This window comes from Electrona antarctica (genome assembly GCF_951216825.1).
Source record: "Electrona antarctica genome assembly, chromosome: 11".
In the NCBI taxonomy this organism is placed as follows: Eukaryota; Metazoa; Chordata; class Actinopteri; order Myctophiformes; family Myctophidae; genus Electrona; species Electrona antarctica.
The window spans coordinates 19,206,241-19,225,371 of NC_136792.1; the positions used below are offsets into that span (position 1 = coordinate 19,206,241).

The 19,131-nt window shown below is 46.8% G+C and overlaps 1 protein-coding gene across 1 annotated transcript in view; it reads right to left on the reverse strand.

Moving 5' to 3' along the window:
• Window positions 1-19,131, reverse strand: part of robo2 (roundabout, axon guidance receptor, homolog 2) — a 208,724-nt gene that overhangs the window by 177,147 nt on the left and 12,446 nt on the right. Inside the window, 1 exon segment of the mRNA XM_079513571.1 lies at window positions 15,016-15,342. Coding sequence (XP_079369697.1) covers window positions 15,016-15,342 — 327 coding nt within the window.

The following is a 19,131-nucleotide window of genomic DNA, read 5'->3' on the forward strand; positions in this document are numbered from 1 at the left end:
CTGTGAGCCACAGCACCCCACTTTACAGGCCTGGGCCGGACCCCAACAAACCCTCAATAGCCCTTTCAACGACACCCTCAACCCAAAAGGAGGTGTCTGGCAGAAGCAGGGCTCTCTGCTTGCCACCGTTATGGACGGCCAACTCTCTTGACATCTGATGTTGTCAAGAGTTGCCGTGGCGACCTGGCAAAATCCATTGACCTTTGCCCTGGCGGATCAAAACTTGTGAACCCGAGACGAGAGGAAGCCAAGGCGCTGGACAGGGGGTTCACTAGAAGGTGGGGGTTGGTTTATCCAATGGCAGCTGTCATTGCAGCATTGCCTTCATGTGTCGGGATAACGGCACAGTGCCTTCCGCGGTATACATGGGGGGTGTTGGGCACCGGGTTGTCCGGCTCAGAACCTGTGATTAATGAGGGAGGGCATCTCACCACAGGCAACACAGCAGCCTGCACTATAATGGTGGCATTAAAAAAAAAAAAAACATTTCCCCAGACCGTATGGTGGATGTGTATGCGTTTACAACTAGCCCATGTCATAACAATCCAATAAATGTATATTGGGAAATGCGTGTGTGCAATGCATGCGCGCACACACGCACACATGCACACATGCACAGACTGTATACTTCAACATTTTATGATAAAAGAATATTAATATTTCTTTGCCATTTCTAACCCTAAAGCTTTAGATGCATATTGAGCAGATCAAATATATCACACTACAGGCTATATAAAACACTATTGTTATACCGGGAGTTTTTATTTCAATTCGCATTCATTTAAACTGCTGTGCCATGACATGAGTATATCCAAACAGAATGCTCATATTATGCAGCGATGAAGCACCTCTTCTTTTCACTGAGAAATAATAAACCTGTATGAATGAGGTATTAATAGTTTGATGTGAAATATTCATAGACACATTTTACTGGTGTATACCCGGTGTATAAGGACCTTAGCGCATTTTCTTTTCAACTATATAAACAACCATTTCTCTTGTGAGGACCAGGACATTTTTCCTCACATTATTTCTCAAATTCTGCTATACTTATAGATGCGCACGCGCGCACACACAGTATGCAAGTATCCTCCTATTCATCCGACTCCTGTTTCGCCACACTGGGCGACTAAACATCAACTGTTGGCCATGCGACTGGTTGAATCCTGAATGACAGGCAGAAATGATGAGGGTTGAGGGACACCCAGCAGGGGGTGGGATAGGACAGCCCTCTGCATTTCCAACGTCTGCCACTCAACCAAGTTAATGATGCCACGTTCACGGAACAACCCCTATCCCCCTGCTGTGTCAGGGACCGAGAAGAGCGAGAGAAAGTGTGTGTGTGTGTGTTCATGTGTGTGCGGTTGGCACATGCGTACATGTAACCAGACAGAGGTGAGATATTGTTGAGGGGACAAAGGGGTAAGGGAGGAATATTTATGAGAATCAACACTCCTGTAGGCACTACATGGGATGATTTTAGATGAATCCCCCAACCACCTCTCCCTCTGGACCAATGGGCAGTCTCCTTCCTTCACTGGCACGCTTAATCGAGTCAAGATACTTATTAAGGTTTATGAGAAATGCAGTTAATTTCATTAGCTGCCAGTCATTGCACTGCTATCTGATTCTTTCATGGCGAGGGTGTGTGTGTGTGTGTGTGTGTGTGTGTGTGTGTGTGTGTGTGTGTGTGTGTGTGTGTGTGTGTGTGTGTGTGTGTGTGTGTGTGTGTGTGTGCGCACGCATGCGTGTGTGCGTACATGCGTGCGTGTGCGTGCGTGTGTGTGCGTTAGGGGCTCACTGGCTGCTGGGTTGAAATTGTTATCGTCTACCGGCAGTTTGGAAGCAGCAATTTAGAGGATAAGGGAGGGGCTGAGGAGGGAAGGGGGTGGTGGGCTGGGGGATGGACTGAGGCAAGACGCTGAGGAGAGATAACAGAGTTCTGTCTGAGAGTCAGCAAATGCAGTGGGATCATGCCAGATTCAGATCCACAAAATGCCTTACAGTGCGGAAAAAAGGTGTTTTTGAAAGTGTGAAAATATGATCCTGCCCAGCAAATAAAAAAGGGATAATGGTTCTCGGAGAGGAGAGTAACACTTCTGAATTTGTCACAACGCATGTAATGAGCTGGGTTCTCTCTATAGATCCAGTTTTGAGGTTATTGCAATAACAACATAGCTTATAGGAGCCGCAAGCATGAGCGAGCTGATGGATGTTCATATCCTTTGGCCTGTAATCGAATTATCTGTGCTTCTCTTCCTCTGACACCAGGATAACCCCTGCCTTCCCTGGCTATCTTCCTCTTCATACATCTCCCAATAACACTAGCCTAACTGTGTTAGCAGCGTAAGCTAGGGATACTCTCTAGACTGCCAAATGGACCAGCGTACTGCTCCATCATCCTAGCCAAGGGGTCAGATCATGGTCAATCGATGGTCAACCAGAGTTACCCAAAGGTCAGCCTATCTGGACCCAAAGGTGCAAGTGGCCTATCAGCCCTCCTGCACTGGTGACAATGGCAGCTAAATCACTGGGACAGCCTCACTCCGTTGGAGCACAGCGTTTCTGATAAAAATGGGTAATTTCCTAAAATGGATGATTTTATATTACTGTGGTTTGTTTATGTAGAATGAGAAATCAAGGGCTAACACAGTAAAATCCCCAGTGTTCATTTGTCCATTTGCAACTCTGCAAGTGTACACACTACACAATCTACACCCTTACGGGTCCATGAGAGAGAGAAAGAGAGGCTCTCATTGCCACCAAAGGCAACACAGTGTAGTGTAGTGTAGTGTAGTGTAGTGTAGTGTAGTGTGTGTGTGTGTGTGTGTGTGTGTGTGTGTGTGGTTATTTATTCGTATTTATTTTGGAGGGGGGGGGGGGGGGGTGTTGACAATTAACAACATATTAGTTGCATAAACAGCCCGCAAATTGCAGTTGTGTTCCCACTCCTTGTGTTTTGAATAAGATAATTTTCCATATCCCCCTCCACAGCACTGGCAGTCGAATCGATATTCATGAAGTGTCAGCGGCTGTAATTCATGTGTCTATTCCACGGTTACACCACGGGGACCTTTAAAAGAAAGAGGGGGGGAAAAGTGAGAGCTTAAATTTCACAGTTAATGCCTGGGAATGGCTTATGTTGGCCAATTAAGCTGCTCTTTTTCAGCTCCATTACAACTCGGTGTCTTGGGGTTCATTTTTCCCTTACGATGCCATTTAGGCCTCAAATGGGCAAATGTTCAGTCTGCCAGTTGGACGGTCAAGACACTAGAGTATTGAGGCTGCACTGGCGTGCACTGTGTGTGTGTGTGTGTGTGTGTGTGTGTGTGTGTGTGTGTGTGTGTGTGTGTGTGTGTGTGTGTGTGTGTGTGTGTGTGTGTGTTTTGTCATCATCCAGCCTGGGTTCCAAATAAGCGCACGGTGGTGTGCCTTTGTGTGTGGAGGGCCAATTTACGTGTGAAACAGGAGAGCGTTAATGGGTTTTAAAGATCGGTGGAGTCAAATGAGCGTGCTCATCAGTCACCCACACACCCCCCTGGTGATCACTCAGTGTCGTTAGATTTCATTTCCTGTGGAAGAAAGGGATCTCTGTGGATCCAAGACAAATCCCCGCAATTATAGCCACGCTTAAGATGATTCAGTGCCCTCATTTCTGGCATTCTGGGTGGTGTGCTGTGGGCTTTATGGCACTATGGAGTATGCAGTTTAGATGAATAAATATCACAACAATAAATCACAGGGCGCACATTAAATAAAAGACGGACCGTTTGCATTTTTTTACTGAAACAGAATACAGATTTTTGAACAGACCGACAGACCGTAAATGACAGCGCGCGCCGGCACACACACACACACACACACACACACACACACACACACACACACACACACACACACACACACACACACACACACACACACACACACACACACACACACACACACACACACACACACACACACACAATGTATGTGCATTAATAGCTTTGCCCTGGACAGTGTGTAGAGCACGGGGGCCAGCAGAGAGAGGCACTGAGATAAGATTCTGCTTAGCATTTGAATAGGGTGCTCTGATTTCTATGCTGTTGGCCTTTGGCCATGCTGGTGCTTCAGCATGGGTCTGGTCTCTACACTGCAGGCTCATATCTGGCACCGCACAAACTCTGCCAGTCCCTCAGTTTGTCTTTCAGTCTCACTTGACTAGCTAGATGTCTGTCAGGCTGTTTAATAATCAGTGCGGCTAGCTGCTAATCGTCCCTCCAGCTGTAAAAGCAGGTGGCACGCACATACCAGGGGCTCCCAGACTCAAACAACCATGTGATGTCATCTCTCTACACCTGGTCACACTGCATTAGACACACCTGATACAGCCAGTTCCAGCTATATGAAGTCATTACGTCTGGATCTGGACCTGACGCTGAGGGACATGTCCGCCTGAAGTGGATGCTGTGTCCACTGCAGGTGGCTGCTGAATGTGCAACACTTCATCTCTGTTTCTCCTCTTACCTCAGCAAACCCAGCAAGCCTCGAGACATATCCCAGAATAGTGTAAAAAAATATAGTATACTCCGTCGTAAGATGGTGTCACTTGCCAGAAAGAACAGATCTACTGTACAAGCCAACATCGCCATCACATTGTTAGCTTGTAGATCTGTTTTTGGCCAACAACACCCTTGCGTGATGGCAGATAAATTGAGTTTATGGTGGGCATAAGTGAGTGTTTTAGTTTGATGTTTTTATTGTATTGGCGCTTCCGGGCGTAATGTATGTAGCTAACAACCAGTGCATCTAAGGTGACAATAAAGTGAATCACTAAGAGTGCAGTGTCTCTAAACACCACACTGACACTGCACAAGGTCAACTGCACAGAGAGGCCGTGAGGCTAGGCAACAGAAATAAGCACCTTCACAGCTGTCTCAGTAAACGTAAGCCTGAAAAATCTTGCCCTTTTTCAGTTTTAAAACTTATCAAAACCTTTCAAATGGCAGGAAAGGAAATGAGCATAAGGGAGTGGAAAGGGGTATGTGAGAGAGTGTGAGTATGCGTGTGTGGGGGGGGGGTGGCTAGATGATCAGGTTTCAACTTCAGTCTGCAGCTGCCGAGGGCTCTAGTGGCTGATAGGTGTCCCTTACAGCAAACGTAACCCGAGTCAAACACAATATCTGTCCACGCCGCCAAGAGATCACCAAGTCATAACATATCCAGAGCCTCCATAACTCTGCCATGGCCTACAGCCAAGCGATTGCCTGGTAATAGTTTGAGGAACAATTGGCAACAAAGAAGGAGAAAAATAAAAGTCTCCTGGAACGATGCTATCAACATCAAGTACAGCCAACAACACGCTGTCAAATCGTTTCGGAAAACCTCAGTACAGTAAGTGCAATTTGCGGGACTAACCTCAAACACAAGAACACAATGATGCATACTGTGAAACCAGGGGCGGAACGCCATTGACCATATTCGCACAGCGGACATTTTTTGGGGTGGCGTGTTAATGGACGTGCATGTATGTGCACATGCATGATCGTACAAATTAATGTATGTGCACATACGCACCATAGCTGTGACAATTATTTTAGCTATAAACACAAGCTAGTAACTGCCCCTTTTAACTTCTGGCGAGCCGCCCCACGTCCGAAACGGTTGAGAAATGACAGAGTTACCGTGTGGGGCTCCCTCTACTGTACTGTACTGTACTGTACTGTACTGTACTGTACTGTACTGTACTGTACTGTACTGTACTGTACTAGCACACCCGAAATCATCATATATACAGTTAATATGTGCATGTTTGTTTGTGTGTGTGTTAGGTTGCCCACAGGTGGTGAAAAACAACCACCACATTTTCGTGTTCATACCCAGGCACCCAGCTACCCAGCCAGGCACCCAGCTACCCAGCCACACACATAGCTCCGTAAGGGAGTGGTTGCACCACTCAAAAAGGCCAACATGTGAATATGGTCAATTGTATCTGTAATGTTGCCCTTATCACCTAACATGAAAATCATAATCAAGGTAAAGACACATTCCTGCAGTAAGGAACTCATATGCTCATGTCTCCTACCTCCTCTCTCTCTGCAGTAAGGAACTCATATGCTCATGTCTCCTACCTCCTTTCTCTCTCTGCAGTTCAGAGTCAAATAGATCAGAAATGTCTCAGTCAGAAGGCGTCCTTCATGTATAGTGACAAGGCTGACCAGTCGCTCACTTAGACAACATTTCCCTATAACCCTTCACCTAAAACATGTGTGTCCAATAAGATCTATCCATCAGAGTGCCAGTGTGCATTGTGACAGTCTTAAACTAAAACAAACAGGCTGAATCACGGGCCTGGCTCCGTCTTGACCCTTTCATATGACCAATCCCCAGCAGCACCAGCAGCAGTGTTGGCCAAGGGTGTGTGACTGTGCGTGCGTGCGTGCGTGCGTGCGTGCGTGCGTGCGTGCGTGCGTGCGTGCGTGTGTGAATGGATGTGTGTTTAAGGTTGTGCAAGTGAGTAAATGAGGAAAAATATTGGGCATTTGAAACATGGACATCAGTGTTGAAATAACACACCATTCCACACACCAGAGGGTGAATCAATTTCGGCGGCATTCGACTCAAACCCATATCAGCTGCCCCCCCCCCATACACGCACATAATATACCCCCCACCCCCTTTCTCAGCTCCACATGATGGATTACCATCCCTGGCAGTCTCAGAGGGTCTCGGAGGATGGAAGGGAGTGGGGGGGTGGGCGGTCACAGCGGGGACAGATTCATCGGAGGGGGAGCGTTGGGTTAAGGAATTATGGTTTGACAGAGATCTGGGGTGGATAGGAGAGGGCAGAGGGTTCTCCAGGGGTCAGTGGATCCAATAGCGGCTGGACTCGAGCGGCAGGCTACCCTCTGAACACCGCAGCCTCAGGGGATTAGATTGAGGGTCACGTTTTTCGATTAATATTATTATCACTCACTTGTCCCCCTCGCCCACTCGTCAGCGAATACGGCAGTATCAGACATATTCATCTAAAACCTGCTGTATAAAACACACCTGTGCAGCAATTTAGGATTGACTTGTAGTTGTTGGGTTATCTGCAGGCATTCTAGAAGAGAGATTAATAGACTGATATGGCGGGCTATATGGCGAATTCATTTTGACAATCTACACAATGAATCTGCTTACTGGACAACTGCAAGCGAGACAGACCTGGAAAGAATTGCACACAATCGGTCAATATTAAAACAGAAACGAGAGCGCAGTCCACCCTGGGATGCAAGGATCCCTACAGCCAGCCTGCTTTTTGAAGTTGATCAATAAACAGCCTGCAGACAGGTTTAAATTATTTACAGCTCAGTCTACATCTCAAATTGCTTGATCAGAGAGGGAGAGAGACTGAGAGTGAGACAGAGAAAGTAAAAAGGGAGAGAGAAACCAACAGAAAGGAAAAGACAATGAGAGAGCGCAAGAGGGGAGAATGGTGAGATTGGAAAAGTAGACTGAGGCAGAATTGAATTGGAGAGTTCATTTCGTAGAACCGTAGTTTGTCAGATAATTGTTCAATTCCCTCCACAGCCCTCCAGCTCAGTTTCAGAGTAGCTTCTGCTGCAGACACTACAATTTAGGAGCCATGCTTTAGGTGCAATGCTAAGATTTATATTTCAGCTACTACAAAGCGAGCACCCTCAGCATGGAGCAGCGGGGTGAGAGAAAGATGGAGAGTGGGTAATAGGGGAAAGAGAGCAAGGAGAAAAGAGGGGGAGAAAGGAGGGAGCGACATTGCAATAGACCTGCATTGTCAGAGTGGAGAGGCCATCAATAACAGCATAGCTGTAAAGAGAGAGAGTAAGAGAGAAACAGCAAGAGAGAGAGAGAAAGGGGGGAGACCATGAACAAGCGAGAGAAAGGGTATAAAAAAAAGAAACAACAAAACCCAGCACGTCGGGTGCTTCATCTTGCCCGAGCACTAATGGGCGTGAGAAGAAGCGGCTGGCTCAGCACTCTATGCCTGACGGCTCACTCCTCCGCTGACGGCCCGTGGCGGCCATGACAGAGAGCCGCACACGCTTGTTTATTCACACTCGTTTAATCCTGTTTTTTTACACTCCACCTCTCCACCCCGCCAAGGCTCGCACCTAGGGGGCAAGCAGGGGTGACATGCGTCATATTTTGTTTTATTTTTTTTCTTTATCTGGGGGAGGGAGGCTGAGTGAGAGAGAAGACAGAAGAAAAGAAAGAGGCAGATGGAGAAGGACACAGGGACGAGAGAGATGGGTAGAGAGGGGTGTGTCAAAGGTCGTCCTGAACCTCAGTCATTCAGCGTTCTCCCTGTTTACACTTTTATTGTTGGCATTTTTCATTTTTTTCATAGAGAGAGAGAGAGAGAGAGAGAGAGAGAGAGAGAGAGAGAGAGAGAGAGCGAGAGAGAGAGAGAGAGAGAGATCTCCTCTCCTGCTCTCATTTCCAGTGTAGTGTATTTCCCTGGGTGGAAATGAGGAGGTCAAGGCTGGGACACCAGGTCCGCCGAGGATAGAAGAAGTGCAGTCTCAGGGTATACTGTAGCTGTGTGTGTGTGACTGTGTGTGAGTGCAAGGTCAGAGCGCTGGCTGGCTGGGAACTTGTGATTTATCTCCCAGTGAGAGTCCCTTATCGGAGTGTCTGTTCCATTTGTGCAGGTTGGTCTTGTTTCCATGCCTTGGCCAGGTGTTGGCTGCAGAGACAGATGCACAAAGAGGGAGGAAAGTCCTTATTCGCTCTGGTCAGCCAGGAGGCTGATAGATGAGATAAGGAGTCCAATATGTGTGCTACTATATCGCATGGTCAGAACTGTGTGTGTGTGTGTGTGTGTGTGTGTGTGTGTGTGTGTGTGTGTGTGTGTGTGTGTGTGTGTGTGTGTGTGTGTGTGCGTGCGCGCGTATGTTCGCGCGTGCATGCGTGCGTATTGCACTCGCATCCTTAGTGATAACACCAGCTGCCAGCTGCCTCAGAGCTGTACAACAGACCTGACAGTTTCAATCAGGGATTTTGTTTTCTCTCTCACATTTCATCATGCGAGGAGATTTCTTGCTTGCTTTCATCATCTGTCTCTTATCACAGGACAACATTCAACCTCTTTCTGCATCTATTTTTCAATTCCACCACCCATTTCCAACTGAAACACCTCCAGCACAGAACACCAACTGTTCGTCCCTGGATAACCTAAGCTAAGTTAACATAAAATTAAATAAACCCAACATACTGATAACCACACAGCACCTATGGAGGTTTTATTTTCCACTAGTATGCATCATTACATGCTTTAATTATTGCAGTATCCCTCATTACCCAATACCCTCCATTTGCTCTCAAGGACTTAAAGCTGCAATCTGTAAGATTTATGTCCTACCCGGCTGAAATGTATAATGCCAAGCTAAGACAGAATGCCCACTTGGGCAGGGTTGATATTGCGCTTTGAGTTTCAGCCATTGTCTAAATAGAAGCGCAGGGAAACCACCTCCATCCACTGCAAATGAACCATTCATATTGTATCATACTCAACCATACAGATTGGTCAATAACAAATTATTTACAAAAGTCCCGGATTGCAGCTTTAAGAGTGCAGAGTCAAATGAGATGTGTAGAGGGGGTGCAGGGGGGTGCATGTGCATCGCGCGAGCGCTGGAGTTATGTGCATGTGTGTGTGGGAGTGTTGTTTGTGTAAGCCTGTCATTTCATGTTGCCATTTCTTAACTGGACTAATGAGTCCAGATGAGCGTGTGAAAGGCTCCAGTGCAGCGCAGCACAGCTCACACTGCCCACCTGGCCTGCTGCTCCTGGCCCGTCCCTATATTAGCCTCTCCTCGTGCTGGACACACCAGGAACAGCTTGGTACCCTCCTCCCTCTCTCCACCTCTCCACTCACACCTCTCCCAGCTCCATTTTCCTGCTAATTACCTTGTTGTACGAGCACCAAATGCTACCTAACCATTCGCTTAATTGCAGAAGTGGTACATTAGACGATATCAAAGGACCTTTTGAAAAGTCATCCGCTCCCATTCCGAGCGGCATTTAGAACCCAATCCGAGACATCTGTTTCATTTATGTGTAATTTGCATTTTCGTTTTTTTAAAGGTTAGAAAACGAAGGACGTAAAAGGGTGTCGTTCCGCCCCCGATAACTCTGCACAGTAAAATCCTTAGTGTTAATTTAACCATGAGTACACAAATAGCAGAACTTTGTACACTCCCAGGGTTAGCACACGCACACGCACACGCACACGCACACGCACACACACACACACACACACACACACACACACACACACACACACACACACACAACACACACACACACACACACACACACACAGCATCCGCCTTTCAATTATAAGCGCAACCACACATCCCACCACAGTACATGCTTGTATCTGGGGCGCTACATGCTTGGCGCTAGGCTAGCCATCCACCTGAAGAGATACGGGCTAATTAACATTTTCCTTGGGATCCCATCGCCCCAGGTGCGTCTTGTCACACTTACATATACACTCGTATCCGCGGCATAAGCAAATTTATTCAGCACGGTGGCTGGGGCAACAATTTCTGACACAAGCTTCAGTATGATTTATGAACCTGCTCATTGACCCAGTTTATGTTGAGAAGAGGAGAGGGGATGCATCCCCTCTTATCTGCTGCACATCCATCCAGCGGCACCGGAGCTGGAGTCAGTTGGGGGCGAGCGTGTGAGGAAGAATTAGATTACAACACGCTGTGGGAAACGCATGCAAGAGACCCTTTTGGCTTTTCCCTCACATTCTCTTAATAATCAGATCCGTAGGGCAGCGAACAAAAGATCCAGTGAGATCTTCACCATTGACAAAGGAACACGGTGATGGCTGACTATTATTCTCACGTTCTGCACATTATACTGCAAGGCACAGACAGTAAAGGTAAAGTGCCAAATCTGCCAATTATGATCTGTGTGTGTGTGTGTGTGTGTGTGTGTGTGTGTGTGTGTGTGTGTGTGTGTGTGTGTGTGTGTGTGTGTGTGTGTGTGTGTGTGTGTGTGTGTGTGTGTGTGTGTGTGTGTGTGTGTGCGTGCGTGCGTGCGTGCGTGTGTGTGTGTGTGTGTGTGTGTTTTTGTGTGTGTGTGTCTGTGTGTATTCAATGGATAATAACGTAATACAGAAGACAAGGATGGAAGACTGTGCTCAGTCAATGCAGTAGTCTGGCCAATCTGTCTGATATTAATAATGCAGGACCAGCTCTTTGAGGCCTCTCCACCCTCTCCACCCTCTCTCCTCTCCTCTCCTCTCCTCTCCTCTCCTCTCCTCTCCTCTCCTCTCCTCTCCTCTCCTCTCCTCTCCTCTCCTCTCCTCTCCTCTCCTCTCCTCTCCTCTTCTCTTCTCTTCTCTAGAATGGCAAGTGAGTCCCAGCTTGTTGTCCAGTGCACCGCGGTGCTGCACTGCTCAGTAGACACAGAGTTCAATCGCCTTCAGAGCTGCAATTCAATTATCTCAACAGGGTCCTGCTCAACCACTCGTGAACGTAAGGGGGGCGGGGGGGTGCGGGTGGGGGGGCTATTGGGGGAAAAGGTGTGCTCAGTACATGAGGGACGAGGAGGAGAGAATGAGACAGGCAAGGCATTATCGTAAACACACAACAGATTCAACACGGATTCACATTTAAATGCTACTACTTCTAAGAGTTTTCTCTTGTGCGATTAGCTCTAGCTTTACAATCACCAGAGGGGTGTCAGGACCTGATAAAGCTAATCACCAGGGTAAGCCCCCGTGGTGGGATTTACCACACACACACACACACACACACACACACACACACACACACACACACACACACACACACACACACACACACACACACACACACACACACACACACACACACACACACACACACACACACACACACACACACACACACACACACACACACACACACAGCTCCCCTTCGACTCCCTCCCCCAGCTCCTCCCCCACCCCTGGAAGACCTAGCGGAGAATGAAAGCCCGGGGCTTTACACTGAACCTTCCGTTCTCAGCCACACAATCACTTCAGCATCCCAGGTAATGTCCATCATATCTGTGTGTTCTTAGTCTCACACTTCACTACCTCTTCCTTAGCCGCCTGACTGCGGGCTTCCTGACCTCTGGCCCCTCGCCTCTGAGAAGGCTAATGCAGTCGTCTCAATCCAAACCCCCTCCACGACTGCAAAAGAACCAAAGGACTACGGCATGAGAGAGAGAAGCCACACAACAATGTGAAAAGGGGGGAAAAAATAACAGAATAATCAGTAGACTTCATCAATTTTTCATGAATTTTCATTTAGGCTGCGAGAGCCCTCTTACAGCGATCGATAGATCAAGCTGCTGTCACGCAGTTAGCACCTGGGGGCTGCTGGGCGGCTCTGGGGAGGGGAGGGGACCAGATCAGAGGCACAAGGTGGTTGGAAACCATCACTGGTCTCTGCCATGAGCACACTCTATTTGCCTATGTCCCCTCTTCACTACCACTGATCATTACAATTTGCCTATGTCCCCTCTTCACTACCACTGATCATTAGAATGAATCACCTTATTATGCCTGACTTATACAGTACTTGGCTGTGCGGTGTTACAGAAAACAGCAGCTCTACAAGCGCACAACGTGTCGCATTGTGACGCTTAAAATGCGTCACGATAACCTAGGCGTGTCACCCCCCCCCCCCTCCCCCCAATTCCTGTCCCACTACTGTCTACCTATCAATAAAGGCATAAAAAGCCACCCCCCAAAAAATAAATCTGCTATTTTCATACCAGTCATTATTACACAATGTAAGATGTTTACAGGTTGCAGTGACCACTTCTGAGTTCCACGCAAAAACTATTGTTAACAATCTCCATTACAATTCATATCTACATTTTCTTATGTAACTAAGTACTCAAAAGGACCACTTCACCACGTTTCAACCTATCTTCATATAATTGGTCCTCACTAATAATCATGATAAAATAGCACCATTTTTATCTACCTCAGTCTGTGTCTCATAGGAGGGCTGTGGGCAGACATTAGGAAACCAGTGACATCATTGATGGCGAATCCAAGCCAATAGAAACTGCAGGCTTTCTATTCCTGAAAAGTTCATCTTAAAAAAGAAAAAACTCTGAGTAGAAACAAATGGTGCTATTTTATCATGATCATTACTAAGGACCAATTATATGAAGATAGGTTGAAACGTGGTGAAGTGGTCCTTTAACAACAAAAAATCTTTGTTATATATTTGTTTTACTTAAGGTGGACCAAAGATATTGCTGGCATTTCTATCAATTTCCTTTGGGTTACTTTATGTACTGTAACCTGTCCTCTTGTCAGCATATAGGGTCTACTTGCTTTTATTGGTAGTATATTCAAATGTTTTGTGTAAAGCACTTTGAATTGTTGTGCTATATAAACTTGTCTTACCTAAAATAGCCTCACCTAAAATGTTTGCTTTGTCTGCCTGGAAGAAAGTATTTTATGAAAATTCCAAATTCACAGATATTGCCAAGAGAATTGGAACATGTAAACTGAAAAGGACAGGGGAGTGGAATTAATGATGATGATAATAAATTACCCAGAGAGCACTCTGGAGGATACAAATGTAAATGTTAGATTTGGCACAAATGTTACCATATGGTTTAATACATTGGGATTCATTAGTTATCTACAAGAGCAGCTAGTCAAGACTACGTAATACTGTGATATCCAATCTGGTTTCTTATTCTAGATTTTCTATCATGATCAACTTAATTAAAGGCTGTGATTTCATAGAGGAGAACTGTTAAAGAGCACTGGTTGGTGTCCAACAGCAGGTCTTTTTTTCTTACTTTAATTAGAGCAGTTATTTTTGATTAAACCAGCATATATCATTCCACTTCTTGTAAGAGACCCCATTCTCTTAACAATGCATAATAAACAGATTATTGATTGGTTGGAACAGCAGACTTCATGAAAGGCTCTCTCTTAAGCACATGGACCCATAGCTACAATACTATGGCACAAGTTCAATATACTCCAATGACCTGATATCAGGCAACACTTCTCCCTCCTGCAAGAGAAGGGCCCCGAAACAAATCAATAAGTAGTCAGTGAAAGACGACTGCAGTGACAGAACAGTATGAGAAAGCATTGTCTCCTGGATGGCTGTTTGAAACACAGCATTTTAAATAGTTGAATATGGTAACCTTCCTTTTTTTTCTAGCCTGCAGGAGGACTGGGGATTGAGTCCCTTGGGATCTATTCATTGGGGCGCCCAGCCAGAATCTGCTGGGAGGGCTTATCTTCAAAGGTAAGTTGATCCATAGGTCAGGTTTTGCTCACCCATATAGCCCTGGCAGCCTGTGTCAAATGTCCATCAGGACTTTCATCTGTCCCTGTTGCTCTACCCCCTCCCACCTGTGATAGATCCATGTTTGACAGGCCACCACCTCCCTGTGGCATGGTCTGACAGGAGCTCAATGTCCAACTCACTTGTCTACTGACAACGTTCAATGCAACTCAGAAGACCCCTTGGGCCATATATCTCAAATTCATCCGAATCCCACAGTTCCAGGCTCTGCATGGAAGTTCTGAACATAATCACACCAATTTCCATGTCAGGAGGAAACAGGACTGCAAAGGATTACCGTTCGTGTTAACCTATCAAGCCTGCTCAATCAGACATTCAAAAAGAGGACAATGTGGCACAAATTCAACACTTACATTGTGTGTAATTACGGAACTAATCTATTGAATATTGAAATTGTTTTCAGTTCTTCTCCAGCTGTAATCAATTTGAAAGCAAACGCTACAGCAATTTCCTTTTGCGAATGAGCAACACAGTTGTTATTTAAAATAATGACATTATTAAATGTTGGCTGGAAATTGCAACGTGAAATCATTATGTCTAATGTTTTATTATGCTCAAATAAACCCAGTCATTCCATTTAGGCAGAGGACCAAAACCTCTGTTTACAGCTAGAATAATGGAGCGATGGAGTATTAATCAAGCTTAAGCAAGACAATAGGGAGTGTGGACTCACATGCTACTTCCAAGGATGCATTGCGGCTGACAGCTTCGCCCAGGTAGTTACGGGCCACGCAGATGTAGGCACCCTCGTCCGGCTTGCTTCGGCGTCCATGAACAATGCGTAGAAAGAAAAGGGAGCCGCTGGGAAGCAGCATGCGGTGCGTACGAGGGTCATCTTTGTCCGTTTCCACACGCTCCCCGTCCTTGTACCACTCTACTGTAGGGGTGGGACGACCCTCCGCCTTGCAGTTGAGCGTGGCAGGCTCCCCTTTGGACACGATCAGGTCAGAGGGGTGCTCCACAATCCGGGGTGGGGAGTCCTCCTGGCGCAGACGAGATCCTGGAAAGAGAATAGAGAGATGGAATAGGTAAGGGAAAGCGATGCTTACAGTGTAAACACACCATTTCATTGTTTAATTGTTTTTCCACAAGCCGTTTTAAATCACTTTAAATGCTGATAAACAATCCAGAAAGAAGAACTGAGAATTTTCAATTAAATAGTGCAACTGATAGTTGGGGTTATTTGTGAGACTTTGGGCCATCATCATACGAATGGAGGCCACAGGCTAAGCCTCTCAACCACTAGTTCAACGGAGTCAAAGAGCAACCATCTGCTCTTCTCAACAACACTACATGCAAGGGCTCGTGGGTAATTGGACCCAAGGGTGAAGAGTATATGAAGGCGTGGAGAAAGCTTACATTTGAACTACACACAACAAACACACATGTTCACGTTCATTTATATGCACATAATGGTATATACGCTGCTGCATGCCCTCAACACACACACACACACACACACACACACACACACACACACACACACACACACACACACACACACACACACACACACACACACACACACACACACACACACACACACACACACACACACACACACACACACACACACACACACACAACTAGATATTAGGGGCTCCAGTGTCGGAGCAGTGTGTGTCTGCGTGTGATGTGAATTGTTCATGCAGCGATCCAGACTGTGGTAAAGCGTTAATCCCCCTGGGGGCGGGGCTGACAACGTAGGTCAGCTCCTTTCTTCTGGGGCTCACAGTGGGCCAGTTCTGGGAGTCTGGCCGCTATGATAATGCTGCCCCAGTCAGAGGGCTCTGTCTGTGTGTCTGTGACCAAGTCTTAACCCTGGAGATAAGACACCACCACAGGCCACACACATTTACATCGCCAAGGCCCCTGGGATGCAGGCAGCACACAGGCAGGAGTTTGATCCTCCACCAAACTGTCAAACACAGTTACGGCGTTAGGCAAAGTCATGGGCTCTTTTCCTCATCCTTTTTTAACCACATTGATTCAATGCTCTATCAAATAGCTCTGACACAGCTGCCAGCCAGTTGTTTACATATCCACGGCTGAAATGTGAGGCTCAACGGGTAGTTTTGACCAAGCATTCATTTGATGGGATGAAATAGTGCCTCCGGTTCTAATCAAATTATGATAAAGCACATCTCAGTACAGGTCTCTGCCGCAAACTTTGGAAGGCAGCCTTCTTAGACAATTGGAATGGGATATGGAAGTTCTTGGTGTAGATAAGAAATAAAGTAACTCCACACAATGTTGTCAGTCTGTGGCCACCGCTTCGACCAGAACCGCCGTTTGGCCCCGTCCTACTGCTCCCGCTCAACATTCCCCACTGACAGCCCATTACGTGCAGTGACAAATATCATCCTTCCACCCGTTGGGTAGGACTACTGGTTGACAATGTCGATAAAGTCATTTGAAGCATTTCTTTCCGTTGGGAGAGTGAGACAACAGACAACAAAAACTTTACAAACAGATTGTAGTTTTAAAATGTTTTAAATGCGTCCTTCCCAAGGGCAGCTGCAGCAGGGTAACTTACAGGGCCATGTGTTACTGTATAGAAGTGCATCATCCCACATAACCCTTTGTGCCTACGTCAGGGATAACTGCAAAATGGGACTCGGGCAGTGCAGTGGTGATTCTAGCTGTTTGTTTAGCTGGGTGTGCACTGTGCATGTTCCACTCTCTCATACAGTACTTCAGTCCCCTGAGGAAGCCCCCTACTTCCCCCGCACACTGTAGTTCATAGGCAAAAGGACAAGCTTGGGGAGAAAAGTACTCATCAGCACAAAATATACTTCAAAGGCCCTGAGTGTGGTGTTTGCACGCGAGTGTGTGCGTGTCCTTTCGACCACTCTCCACCTTAGCAGGGGTCAACCATCAGACAGTGGCATATTGACCCCTGAACAGGCGGTAGTCTGTTCTCTCCTCTTCCCTAATTTGGGCTAATTCCCTCCATTTCCCTGTCATTGATTAGTGATCAGACCTAGTGTCTTTCTCTAAGTGGGGCCACAGACAGGGAGCTTGTAGCAAAGTGGGTGGGGGGACCACAGCCGGCTCCCTGGGAATATAACCCAATGATCTAATCTCAGTGGCTTTGTGTGCTTGACTATATAGATCATGTATTGGCCGTGGAACTCAAAAAATCTATGTTGCCAGCATTTTCTCTTTAATCGTACATGTACCTCCTACCTCTCCTATTTCTCTAATCCTTTCTTTCACTGGCAGTGCAAGATAATAGCAACTAGCCAGCTCCTAGCCTGCAGCCAGTTTCACAGGGCCAATAGTTAGTTTGTATGCTGGCGGGACGTGACTTAATGAATGAAGAACTAATTAACATTGTGACATTGATAAATGGGGAGTGAGATAAAGGACGGACTTGGAAAGCGCTGTCGCCCTCAGATGGAGTGTCAAATGTGCATTTACTCTTATCTCATTGAAGCATCTGCTATACCCGTAATCCAGTGGCCCCATGGTACCTTTCCTTCCAGGCCAAATCGTATGCACTGCTCCAAACCGTGGTGACTCCATTCGATTTATATCACTCTAATTTCTTTTAATCCAATTTGTATTCCAATCTACTGCCTTCTAATCACTTAAACTGTGAATCTCCATCTGCTCTCCCCCTTTTCCTGTGGAAATGAACACAGCAGATGCCTCTACGATTGTCCTTTCACTCTTGCCAGAGGAAGGCTACTGAGATGGGCAGAAGCAGTGCCAGAGGGCCAGACATGACTGGTCAGTGTCCTTCCGAGGTGGTCATGTAGGTAGGTAACCTGACTCCGCCAGATGGGGCAGCAGAGAGTCCCCCTCCTGCTCCCATCTGGGAACTCTCAGGCAGACTTGATGCCCGGCCACAAAACGGCCTGGCCAATCAGCAGCAGCTAGAGGCGGGATAGCTGCTGCTGATTGGCCAGGCCGTTTTGTGGCCGGGCATCAAGTCTGCCTGAGAGTTCCCAGATGGGAGCAGGAGGGGGGAACCCAGTGTACTCTCTGCTGCCCCATCTGGCGGAGTCAGGTTAGTAGGTAGGTGGGCTATAGTGAAATCAAAGCCATATGTTGCTGAATATCTTTTACTAAAGAATGCATCAATGTCAATGCAAATGAATAACCTCTACGGACAATAAGTTCTCCCATCTGATCTCTCGCCCACCCACCCACCCAGTTAGGTGTGCACTTGCTCAGCACAGCTCACTAGCTGTGTCCATGTTTGTTTTCTTCTGTGCCATCTCACCAGTTCCTGGTTGTGCTGCAGATGTGCACGGCCAAAAGAAGATCAGAAAAAAACCACTTAGGCATCACCCCATCACCCAACCATCAGGATGTGCTCCTCGTACGAGTGAAAGGACATTTTCGGCTTCCAATTGGGCCCTCTTTCTCCCTCCCTTGATGTTAAATGGGCTTTCTGTTGTTCTCTTAATGCGATCACTGGTGATGTGCAATCAAGTGCTCTCTGAGTTGAGGCGAGTGCACTTCACTGGGTCTCAGGGCACACACGCTCCAATCAAACTGCTGTGTTTCACTCTGTCTGCAATAACACACCATTACTTTTCGCCACTGCTGTGCAGCTGTCCACTCCCGGTGGAAGACAGGAACCAGGGATCAAACCAATAAGCACACAGAAAGAGCGGGCAGAAACCAGAGAGCCGTTACTGAACCAGAGGCTGCATCTTAGACTGACCTCATCAACGCTGTGATGCAGTTTCACTTTCACAATATCACTGGTGATGAAATACACAGTGGCACTCCTCTTTATAGTATACAGTATGTTTTACAGTACACTATCCTGTGT